Source organism: Mesitornis unicolor, unplaced genomic scaffold, assembly GCF_000695765.1.
Source record: "Mesitornis unicolor isolate BGI_N332 unplaced genomic scaffold, ASM69576v1 scaffold9642, whole genome shotgun sequence".
Lineage (NCBI taxonomy): Eukaryota > Metazoa > Chordata > Aves > Mesitornithiformes > Mesitornithidae > Mesitornis > Mesitornis unicolor.
Window position 1 is genome coordinate 46,375 of NW_010170165.1, and position 12,675 is coordinate 59,049.

Below are 12,675 nucleotides of genomic sequence, written 5' to 3' on the forward strand. Positions count from 1 at the left end.
GAGGAGAGGAGCCACGCCAGCATGGCGACAGCCCCTTCCGCCGATCCCCCTCAGGCGCGGCGCGGTGAGTCACTCCCCAGCGGTCGCGCCGGGGCGGAGCCGGGGGCGGGCCTCTGGGCTTCCGTGTTTCCGCTATCGCGTGTGAAATAGTCTTGTTTGTGATAGAATTGTCTGGTTGGAAAAGACCTTCAAGATCATTAAGTCCAGCCATAACTTGTCCACTACTAAACCACGTTGCTAAGCTCCTCATCTACCTTTCTTTTCAGTACTTCCAGGAATGGTGACTCCACCATTTCCTTGGGCAGCCTGTTCCAGTGCCTGATAACCCTTTCAATGAAGACATTTTTCCTAATATCTAATATAAGTCCTCCCGTGGTGCAGCTTGAGCCCGTTTCCTCTCATCCCATCACTTTTTAGTTGAGAAAAGAGACTACAACCTCACAAAGTAGGAGAGTGCAAGAGAGGGATGTAGTGGGAGGCTGTGAGAAGTGAGTATCTAATTGTAGGCTTGGATCGAATGGGAGTTGTTGGTACCCAGAAACTACTCTTAAGTTTCTTTGGCAGAAGCTCTGCAATTTTCCTGTTAAATACTTTGGACAACATTAATGTTGTGAATCTCACTGCATGATTTTATGGGCTTGCCTACATAGGATGCATAAAATAGCTAATTAAGAACAAAGTATTTAAAAGTCAATAAAACAAAAATGGAGTGAAGTATAAACATGGTTAGTTTTCCATCACTATCAGGGATTATCAAAATAAAGTGTACATATTGTCCTTAAACTCGTTTTAGCAAAATATGGTGTTTGTTACAGTCAGCTACAGTTTAGGGATGTTTCCAGCTCTTTCAAGGTCTGTGTACTTTTTTTTTTGACTATTTTTTGAGTCTCACTGTGCCAGCTTGTGCTAGGAAGTGGTACGCTGTTGACAGATGGAGTCTAAATAGTTTCCAAAATTGATTGCATGGGGAAATCAAGAGACAACCTCTAGTGATGGTTGTTTTCTTTTACAGAAGCTCATTTTCAAAGAATAAACAGAACAGCACAGCAGTAGTCTGAGAAGAAAAGTAGCCATTAGTTCCCTTATGGGATAAATACTTTCTTGAGTACTTTGCTTCGGAAATCCCTGTAATTCTTCTAATTTTGTATGATCAAGTGAAAAGTACTGCATGTGGTATTCTGAATAGGCTGTATCATTGGTTTACTTAATTGCAGTATATTTTATCCATATGATTTATGGTTTTTTTAAATTACACGTTTAACTTTGAGAAAGACTGCACTTTGAACTGAAGTCTTCATTCATCTATCTAAAATTATTTCAGTTTTTTTTCACCTGGAATTCAGTTCGACACCACACATGTCCACCCATTTTCCAGGTACCATTGAAAAATTCTACCTAGGCTGTTTCCTCAACTATCTTGTTTTCTTTTTGCTTTAGTGCTTGTGATAATACATTGTCTCTATTCCTAGACCTTTTTAGTGTGTTGTGGTTATCACCATATTTGTTCATTGTTTATTTTAAATTTGTCATCTTAAAAGTACACACACACCCCCAAACCCACAACCACCCCTTTTTATAAAAAGCAAACTATATTTTAATACAAGTGGAAAGTAGGTAATGTTTGTGGAATTAGAAATTTGTCCCTCAGATACTTGGTTTATTTTATGTTAGCATGGTATGATAATTTTCTCATACTGGTCCCACTATGGCAAACTTAACTTGAACCATATACGTCAACTACTTTGTCACTTAGTATTCATCATAGCCTCTGTTCCTATTAGTCTTTCAAGTGTTCAGTTGGTCTCTATTATTTTTATTTTTAAATTTATTATTTTACTATAATTTAATTATGTATGTGTTTAGATGTGTATATACTGTTCTTAAATGAAAAGACTTGAATCTGTGTCAGTCTGTGAATCAGACTAATAGATAAGAGTTGCAAAAGAAGAATTGGTTTAAGTTAAAAAGGCGATGTCTGAGAGTTACTTGCTTGCGAAGCCAGGACAAATACAGTGTTACAAAATCTTTTTCTTCATTGTTGTTTTTTTAAAAAATTTGTTGGTATATTTGCTTGCATTTTGTCTAGTGTCTTCCTATGCATTTATGCAAGGATTCTACCCATGAAAAACACAAAAATGTTTCTAGGACCTATGCTGGAAGTTACCATTCCCTATTTTCTTTCACGTAACTGATGCTTGGTCACAGTGTCCCATTCAGATACAGGATTGATGTTGAGATACTTGCAGCAGTTCTAAGTCTGCATCAGTGTAGAGAGCTTTGAAGTCACACAGAGACCTAGTGGGTTTGGGCTCCTCTGGGTACAGGAGAAATCAAGGGAGAAGCTTTTATTAGATGACATTTTCAGGTTCTCAGTTTGGCTGAATTTCGGTTTCACTGTACAGCAAGCTTATTAGATCTGCCTGAAGTAACATACGGAGCCATTGTAGGATAATGACACTTCCAATGTAAAATGTGATGTGAAATTTTGTAATGTAATGGTGATCCTGCGAAGTAATGCTCTCATGGATATCAGTATTATTCTTTCACTCCAGAAACATATTTTAAAGTTAAGCACAAATTAGTTGGCTGTAGAGCCCATTCACATAAGCAGAACAGAAGTATATGTACAGAGAATTAAGGTAACAAAAATATTTTTTTATTGTGGTCCTTTTTCAAGGAACCACAGGATCCTGCAATAATTGATGCATTGAATTAATTTTACTGCAACTATTAAAGCCTTAAAATGTTTTTCATTATGTATAGAAAGGATAATTCCCCTGTTGTCACTGGAAACTGATTCCTTCGTAAAGAATTCTGCATACAGAGCATCAGTTCTGATGCTTTAAGAGGTGCTTAAAGTAGTGGCAGGTTGTTTTTGCACTAATTTCGCGTTTACGCTGTTCACTTTAATCTGGTTTGTCTGGAAATGTTTACAAGCAGTTGTCAAGTACTTCAGAAAACCAAAAGCAGGTTCTAATCTGTTGCTTTCCAGCTTTCATTTATTGAAATGCAATTGAAATTAAGCATCTGCTCCAGTGAAACAGAGTATGTTTTTACATGCTAACTGAACAGAATACAGTGGTAGAAAAAATTCACAGGAAGGAAATCAAAAGGCAACTCTAGACCAACTTCTCCGCTTAAATCATTTCAACTCAATATTTAAGTCTTGATACCTGATTTTGGTGGCCTTTTTTTTCGTTGGTTGGGTTGTTTTGGGGGTTTTGTTGTTCGTTTTGTTTTAGTCTGGTCTGGTTTGGTTTTTAACTTAAAAGCTTGCACCAGTGAGGATTCTGTAACTATGTATGGAACTCAATTCCAATGCTAGAATACCCCACAAGTTAAAAAGCTTTTCCAGTGTGCAGCCATCTTCCTTATTGCAGTTAAAGTCCGTCATTTCCATCTCCAGCAGACACAGAGATCCTTTTTGTGTGCAACAACCTTCTGCGAGCTCGAAGTTGTAAAAGAAGTTGAATTTTTTTCTCCATTCCAACATCTCTTCAAAGTCAGTCTTGAGCAAATGCGACTTCTGATAGCTCTTGCCTGCATTTTTATACACAGATAGACATTATTCCATCGTTCAGACCATTAATAAATGCTTTAAAAGCATTAGACTGAGGCAGACCCTGACCTACTCAGTTTGGGGTTTGAATTTATTAACTTATTACTTGCTTATCTTTTAAAATCTGGTTTTCCAGCGACTTGCATGCACCCCTTTTTCCTCTCCCCTGTGTCATTTCTTAAAAGTATTTCTTACTCAGAGATGCTTTCTATAAGGCAGACTTAAAAGTTGAGATGCATGCTTTTTCCATCATTCACAAGAATGGGTAGACTATTTGTTGAAGAACATTGAATTGGCTTGATAGTTCTTGATCTTAGCTAATCTAGGCATTCTGTTGCTTATTATTTTACTATCTTGTAAGTATTTACACATAGGCTGAGTCTTTTTTGTAGAGTTGAAGTAAGACTGACTTGTGTATGCTTCAGCAGCTGCCCTTTCCCATTTCCTAAAAAAAGACACTTGCCCAGGATTTTGGAACTTGCCTGTTCTCCATCACTTCTTGGAATCACTGACAGTTCTGATGCTGCTGCAGCCAGTTCATTATTGGATACCCTGCAATGATAGTTTTTAATTAGCTCAGTCTGATGAATATTTGTTTAGATCTTGTTCTCTGTTTTGGCTTTAATTCTTACCCTGTTCTTACTCATACTGTGTTTCTTGTTAGAAAAGAGAAAATGCAGGCTTTTCTGTGTGTTGTGTCTCAGTGATGCTTGGTTTTCTCTTATGTGTCTCATGCGAGTGGTACTCACTTTGTGCCTTTTTCTTTCTTTTAAAAGTTTCCAAATACAATGAATGCTTCTTTTTACAAATACAGGCAGTAAATTGTGTAACTTGAAAACATTAGGATTCTCCCAAATCTTTTGGTGTTTCTAAGTAGAATCAGTATTATTGATTATTAATCTTTCTTTTCTAAATAACAGTGGACTAAGGTCACCCTAGAAATTAGATTGCACTTTGTTATAGTAGGTAGCCTTTAAATGTTGAAGTCCTATATTCAACATACAGTATTTTCTGCCACAGGTAAAGCTCTTGGAATAATATTGAATCAAACATAATGTGATATATGTTGTGTGACATTACAGCTCCTAAGCCCTTACCCTTTGCTGTTTTGTCTCCTTTTCATGATTTTAATGCCTTATATAAACCTGGAATCACCCTTTACTTAGACATTGTCAAACAATGTTCTTTCATAAGGGCAAAGAGCAGATCGGTGTTTGGCTAGAAGAACTGACAAGTAATATAATTCTATAAGTGAAGATAACTAGAAAAACTGATTTACCTAGAATGCCATGTGTTTACAGATTAAAAATTAAAGAAAAAAAAAAAAAGCCACGAAGCACATGTGGAAAAGAGCTACGGTTTTTTCCCTGCTAATCATCTTACAGTTCGGCATGTCCTAAGTGAAGTGGTGGAGCTCCTTCTGGAAATAAAAGCTTGGTTACAGAAGTTCAGGAGAAAAGAAATAAGACCTAAGGATCCCATGTTTAAAAAGGGATGTAAAGCTTTTTTCTTTAAAAAGTTAATATTGCATGTATCAGTCAAAGTTAAAGTTTCAGTAAGCTCCCAAGAATTTCCAGGTGAACTCTGGGGCTCCAGTGAGACTGAAGAGGTCTGTGCAGATGGGAAGAGAATTATGTAGGTAGAATCAGTTTTATTAATGAAGAAATCAATTATGTCTTTCAAAAAGAAAAATAATTAATTGATGACTTTCTAAGCTATTAGAAAGCTATTATTTTTTCAGCTACAAATATACTGAAGACTTTCATAAAGAGGATAACCTTAACTCTTTTACAGTGGTAGCGCAGCCCAAGAGAGGGAGATGAGTACCTTCTCAAAACAATGTGCAGAAGATAAACATAATTATGTTTAATCCATAAAGCTGCTGGAAGCATTGCCATTTGCTTATATGTACAATCTCTCATGTGTTGAGCATTTGTGATGTTTTTCATTTGTGTTTATATGAGAGGATGGGTTGTAGGTATCGACTCCTTTGTATTTCTTACCCTGAGAGCGTAGCTTCTCTGTAAACAGCTGGATAATTATTCATTCTTTTATTTATGGATCAGGGAATGCAGCAGGGTCTAGGGTAACCCTGCTAATACTTACTGAATCTACATGAAGAAATAATTATCTAAGAAGATCTGATATGTGGAAGATAAAGGGGAGGAATGCCATCAGTCCTTCAAAGGAAAAGGAGACTCTTATAAGTTGGGTTATCAAAGATGCCTTCTCAATCCATTTTTAATTATGAAAGAAAAGGCTGGGCCTTTTGGGAGCAGCAATTCAAAGGCTGCAATAGGCAGTAATTTTCCTTTTCTGTAGTCACATGATTACCCAAGTCAGTGTCCTAATCTGCTATTTACTATCTATCAAAAATTGCATCTAAATATATGCCACTGATTTAAAACTTGAGGTTTTTGTGTTCCACAGGATCAGCAGAGACTACTTGATCATAGAATTTTGATGAGTTCTTGGGGTTGCAGGGTGGGTAGCGGGATTTTTTTGTTTGAAATCAATCCTGGGGGTACAGCATTAGTGATGGGCTTCAGCTGGACTTAGCACGACAGATCACAACCTTGTGAGACCAACAGTTCAGCCAGTTTTCAGTCCATCTGCTTATGCAGTCCACATTTTATCAGTTTCTCTATAAGGATGCTACAGGAAACAGTGATAAACAGCGTCCACTACTTTCCCTTCATCCACTAACCCAATTATCTCATCACAGAAAGGTGTCTCATTGGTCAGGTAGAATTTTCCCCCTTTATAAATCGATGCTGATGACTCTCAGTTTTTATCTTGTACTTAACATATTTGGCAATGGCTTCCAGGATTATTTGCTCCATCACCTTCTTGGGCATCAAGATGAGGCCAGCCAGCCTGTAGTTCCCCAGATTCTCCTCCTTGAAGGCAGTAGTGATGTTTGCTTACTTCCAATCCTCAGGAACCAACCTTGATCATCACAATGACCTTTTAAAGATAATTTGACAGTGGCATTAAGGTGATGTTGAAAATTAGATCTAGACAGCTCTGAGTAGTAGCTTACAAAATGCCACGTAGTTCTTTATGTATTTTTAATAGGAAAAAAGTGTGTATATGCATTACTTAAGGTTGTTTCATAGTGTATAATGGAAGGTAGATCCATCACAGCTAAAGACATTTAAGTGATAGTCTATAAGGTCTGAATTCCAAAAAAAATTTCATTCCTTCATGTTTTGTCATGCACGTTCTTTCCATTAGAGCATGGGACTCTGTATAGTATATATGGTTATATTTTACATAATTTTAAGTTTCTTTCAGAAAAGTACTTAATTTAAATACGTTACCATCCTTTCTCTGTTTCAGAATTGCCACCTGTTCCTTCTACATCAAGGAGAGGCTTTGCAGAATTTTCTGTTAGGGAGCGAATGAGAGAGAAACTAAAAGCAGCAAAGGTGAGAATCCTTCAGAAGTCCTATGTGTTTGACTTTAGTCTTATAAGTACCACCCACTTCATTTTACTTGCTTAGTGCTATGGGAATCTGAATTGAGATACCTGCTTTTTAAATTTTTAATCCCGAAGTAATGCTCAGTTCATTGATACAGTTATTTTTCGGTATATTTCTATTGTATTTTTTCTAAAGTTTATATTTAATTTATTTGTAATAATATAAAAGTTATACTTTTTTTATAATTCAAATGATACGATATTTACAAGATTCTTCTGTGTTTTTGTCAAAAAATTTCTTATACTGTTTTGAAATCAGTGGATTTCCTTGTAAGCTTAGTGCGCAGTTTAATAAAGGGGTATTATCATCTAGGTCTGTAAAATCACTTAAGCTGATTATGTAGTGAAAAGATTCTGTCCCTAACACAAATATGCATAAGTTGTTAGTTCCTGAGAATTACTGTAGCTTTGATCGTAGTATATTTACTATAGCTAAGAGAGGCTTTGTGTTTGCTTAGTCAAAAGCAGAAATTACTTTATTGCAAGAAGACCCCAGTCCACGACCAAGGCATTTAAAAAGCATCAAAGAAAGGAAAACAGGAGTCAGACTGGATAAAGAGGTAAGAAGGGACCTTGCATCTTGTTATTCTGATAATGAGAAAATGAATGTGCAACATGAAATAAATTAAAGATCAAACATAATCTTGGAGATCAATTTCACTGATTTTAATTGAATCAAAATTACACTGTTGTTGGAATTAGCAATCAGAAAGGAACTTTATTGATGATTGCTCTTATTGTACATATTTAACAATAATCGTTTACTTTTATTATAGTGTAGACATCATGTGAAACTCCTGTCATTTACAGGTTCATGACTACTGTTGTTTAAGATGCCTTGAAGTATTTAACAGTTACTGTAACAGAGGACCACTGTATGATAGCTTCATATAAATTTTCACATTATAATTGCTAAAGGCTGAATATTAACTTTGTCATTGTACTGTATTGTATTGCCTTGTTACTATTTTATATTCATTCTTTTAGTATAAGCGTGTTCTTTTATTTTTTGTATTAAAAAAATAACAAAGACTATGCCAGTGCAGAGCTTACACCCAGATATTCTTCAGAATTCACAAAGAGATTGCTTGTCTGTAGAAAATGTGTTCCAAAGATTGTGTATGCCCAGGAAATAACAGCATGTAGCAGTAACATTTTTATCTGGAATTACAAAAAATATGAATTAGCCTGGCTAATTGCTTGTCTGGGGGAGAATTACCTATTCATGTAGGTTGTGGAGAGGTTTTTGGCAGTTTTTTTTTACAAAAAGTAATTGTCATCACTTTCTGTTAAGTACTATTGTTTTAATATGTTTTTATTAGGAAAATGTGGAAGTGATATCTTTATCAAAGTTGGTTACTAATTTTATATGAAGTATATCTAAAACCTTCCATGTGTTGGTTTTGGCTTCTGTACTTATCTACACACTTAGGAAGTATTGTTTTGTTGTGAAACAAGTTGGCCATTTTATTTTTGCTATTATTATTTTGAAGTTTAGATTAAATAGGTATAAACTTGAGAAATTTCTTCCTTGAATCTAAAAATTAAGGCCACAAGGAGGAAGAAGACATGTTAGTTGTGTTTATGTTGGCTGGGCCTGATGAAAATCTCTTAGAAGCACTTAAGTGAACTTGCTGCAGCAACCTCAGAACCAGTGATGCTTACAGGGATAGATAAGGTTTCAGAAAACTGGAAATGGATCACCATGCTACCTCCTTTCTTGAAAAGGTAGAGGATTATTATCCATGGAGTTTTAGAGTAGCCTTGCAGCCTTTGAGAAACAAAACAAACAATCAAGTTAGTATTTAAGCAACCTAGCAATGGATATCAGCTTTTTTGAGTAATAGCATTTATGTTTTTGCAGATTGCAGCAGGGGCTGGTTGAGAAGCTGGCCTTAGCTCCTTGATTCCCTTCCCTGGTCAGCAGTGTCTGTCAGCAGCAAGTTTGCCACTGCTGCCCAGGTTGTGCTGTCTGTCAGCCTCTCATCTGTACACAGGAAGATTTTGCATTGCTACCCCATTTCTCTCTTTATTAGCCATAAAATGCTACTGGTAATTCTTTTATTAAAGGATTCATCCTAAGAGTGATGGGGGCTTGGGGCCTTCAGAGTCAAAATGCCATTAGAAATTTCTTTTCACATCATTCACCTGGATGTCTACCTTATGATCAGAATTTAAACTTTGGCATTTCTCATTTGCAAATTGCTTATATTTAAAACAATAAGCTGGTTAAAATTGTGTCACGTAACTTTTTTAATAAAACATTACAAGAAATTCTTAAGGAAATAATAGTGTAACAGTAGAGAAAGTTTTGTGTATCGTTTAAAAATTTCGGTCAGCTTCAGCATTTGGTTGAGTTCTCTTTCAGATAAAACAATTATTATCTTGTGACAAGTGTCTATACATGCTGTTATTGCTATCATTGATGGAAATATATCTTCAGTTGCCCTAAATGTCTTATAAATGTCTTATTAAAGTATCTTTGTCATCTTTTCATAGGTCCAGAATGGTTTTCCTTCTGCTGACGAAGCATATAATTTCTTTACCTTCAATTTTGATCCTGAACCAGAGCGTATGAAGGCTGGAACCAGGAAAAGGAATGGATTAAATGAAGAAGAGGAGGCAGAAGAAGAATGTGTAGAAACCCATGAGGATGAACAAGAGGAGGATGAAACGGTGTGAGCTATAGAATAAATGTTCTTTTTTTTTTCAGACTCCTTGAATTAATATTAATTGACTAATATAAAATGGCAACTTTTGTTTCCTTAAAAATTCTGAAAGTATACTTTCTAAAGTTCTTCATTTTAAGAAACAGATGAACTAACAGAGATGTTTGCATCTGAAACTCTAGGATGAAGATGTTCGCCTAGTTAAAGATGATGATTTATTCATGATAGACCAGACAGCCAAAGATCTTCTAGTAATGAGACCTGCTGATTGTGAAAGCTACTCTGAGCAAGTGAAAAAGGAAAAAGAATTTCTCTTCATTCCCAGCAGGCTAACAGGTATGAAGTTTGTGCTTATTATCCACTTTGTTCCTGGATTTTGTATAGCATGGCACCCTTTGATCTGCTGAAAAATCTTGTACCAGACTGTCTCTGGCAGTAGAAAGAGATTTAGTTGCAGTTCTCTGACACTGATCCTCCAGACAAGTCTGAAAAGGTCTAACAAAATGCATTAAGTAGGAACATGCACACCTCAGCAGGTCACCAGCTGATAAGCTAGCAAGTGAACTCAGAGCACGTCAGATGCTGGGGTACCTTAGTGCTGTCTAAGATGGCTGACTCCTGTTTCACTGGCCTGTAGCTGTTACATTATTTAACATACGCAACAGGTTACTGGGTACACACATTTAGGTACTAAATGTGTCTCGTGTACTGTACATTATAACTTACGTTATTTCTTCACTTGTCTGTATCTGCAATTTTTTCCATGTGGCAAGTTTGTAAAGAATCATGTAAGTAACATAAGGATTTTTGTGATTCAAGGGGCTTTTTTCCCAAAATCTGTTTTTGTGAATTGGAAATATTTAGTCAACATTGATCATGTCTCTGACCTTTTTGCCTTATTCCCATAGAAGAGCAAAGTCTTAAGAAATTGCTTTATAATATCACTTGCTATTTAATATTTGAAGTAGAAGACACAGAAATGAGTCTCAATGTGTTCTGTACCAGAATGGTATCAGCACAGCTTTCAATGTGATGTCGAAATATTTGACTTTTGGTGCCTCTGATTTTTCATGTCTCAAAACTTAGTTCTGACTGTCTCCAGTGTAGTCCAGTGTGTTTTGATTTAGGGGACAACTTTTATCATAACCCTCAGTATTATTTCTTCCTATTTTGAGATTGCTCCTTGAAAAAGACTGACCCCATGCACACCAGTGAAATAATCCTGCGGGCAGGTCTTAGAGAGTTCCACCTGCTGTTATTGGGCAAACATGACTTTTTATCCATGTTCTGTATTTTTTCAGGAGTAGCTGAAGCAAACTAGTAACGTCAGTTCAGCTCAATCATTTTAGTCGAAGTTTCACTTTATATGGGAAAGGCTCAGAAATGTTTGTCTAGTCAGTTACTGCTGTTAAAGGGTTTTTACACTATTGTGCAAGCAACCATTAAAACTAAACTCCACTAAGTTATTTGTAGTGTTTTTTGTTGAGGAAATTTTTATTTATCTGTTTAGAAGACTTGTGACACTTTTATGATGGATTTAAACAGTGGATCAGTCCTGATGAAGAAAAGGACCCGTTTTGGTTACATATTTATTGCTTTTTCCTAGTTAGGAAAATATTTATGACAGCATGCTTAATATGCAGTGCCATTCATTTTAAGAATGGCATAGGCTCTTGGACAATTAATAAACTAGAACTACGGTTACCAGATATTTTACATGCTTTTCTGTTTAATCTCTCATTAGTGCCCACTTCTGAAAAGATGCCTGAAAACATGCAGTCTAGGTATCTGGAGGATGAGGGTCTTTACACAGGAGAAAGGCCCTTTGTATCACAGTCTAATCAGAATATTTTAGAAAACAGAATACTCAGACAGGAGCAAGTAAGTCACCACTATCTTTTTAGTTGTCTTTTTGAAACCCTTTATCAGTATTTCATTTTGTTATAATCAAGTAGGTAGATAATCATGGTAGTTATGGGGCTTTCATCTGTAAAGTGTTTAGCAGTATCACTCATGAGGAAAGGTGGATTTTTGTAGGAGTGTGTTTTACTGAATCTCAATAGTCAGTGTTGATCTGCCTGAGGGTAGGAAGGCTCTGCAGAGGGACCTGGATAGTCTGAATCAGTGGGCTGAGGCCAACTGTATGAGCTTCAACAAGGCCAAGTGCCGGGTCCTGCACTTTGAGCGCAATAACCCCATGCAGCACTACAGGCTTGGGGACGAGTGGCTGGAAAGCTGCCAAGCAGAAAAGGACCTGGGGGTGTTGGTGGACAGCAGGATGACCATGAGCCAGCAATGTGCCCTTGCGGCCAAGAAGGCCAATGGCATCCTGGGGTGTATCAGAAGGGGTGTGGTGAGTAGGTCGAGAGAGGTTCTCCTTCCCCTCTACTCTGCCCTGGTGAGACCGCATTTGGAATATTGTGTTCAGTTCTGGGCCCCTCAGTTCAAGAAGGACAAGGAATTGCTTGAAAGAGTCCAGCATAGGGCCACAAAGGTGGTCGAGGGAGTGGAGCATCTCCCTGATGAGGAGCAGCTGAGGGAGCTGGGTCTCTTTAGCTTGGAGAAGAGGAAACTGAGGGGTAACCTCATTCATGTTTATAAATTTGTAAAGGGTGAGTGTCAGGAGGAAGGAGCCAGGCTCTTCTCAGTGACAGCCAATGACAGGACAAGGGGCAATGGGAGCAAGCTGGAACATAGGAGGTTCAACCTGAATGTGAGGAAAAACTTTTTTACTGTGAGGGTTACATAGCACTGGACCAGGCTGCCCAGAGAGGTTGTGGAGTCTCCTTCTCTGGAGACATTCAAAACCTGCCTGGACGCGTTCCTGTGTGACCTGGTCTAGGTGATTCTGCTCTGGCAGGGGGGTTGGACTGGATGATCTTTTGAGGTCCCTTCCAACTCCTAACATTCTGTGATTCTGAGAGCATGAGACTGGGTCTTAGAAAACTGGTGTCTTTCCCTGG

The 12,675-nt window shown here is 37.2% G+C and overlaps 1 protein-coding gene across 1 annotated transcript in view; it reads left to right on the forward strand.

Moving 5' to 3' along the window:
• Positions 1-6,963: 6,963 nt before the first annotated feature.
• Positions 6,964-12,675, forward strand: part of CC2D2A (coiled-coil and C2 domain containing 2A) — a gene marked incomplete at its 3' end in the record, with an annotated part of 16,633 nt that continues 10,921 nt past the window's right edge. Inside the window, exons 1-5 of the mRNA XM_010179607.1 lie at positions 6,964-6,990; positions 7,502-7,603; positions 9,543-9,719; positions 9,895-10,048; positions 11,457-11,593. Of these exons, the coding sequence (XP_010177909.1) occupies positions 6,964-6,990; positions 7,502-7,603; positions 9,543-9,719; positions 9,895-10,048; positions 11,457-11,593 (597 nt within the window). The remainder of the gene's footprint in view (positions 6,991-7,501; positions 7,604-9,542; positions 9,720-9,894; positions 10,049-11,456; positions 11,594-12,675) is intronic.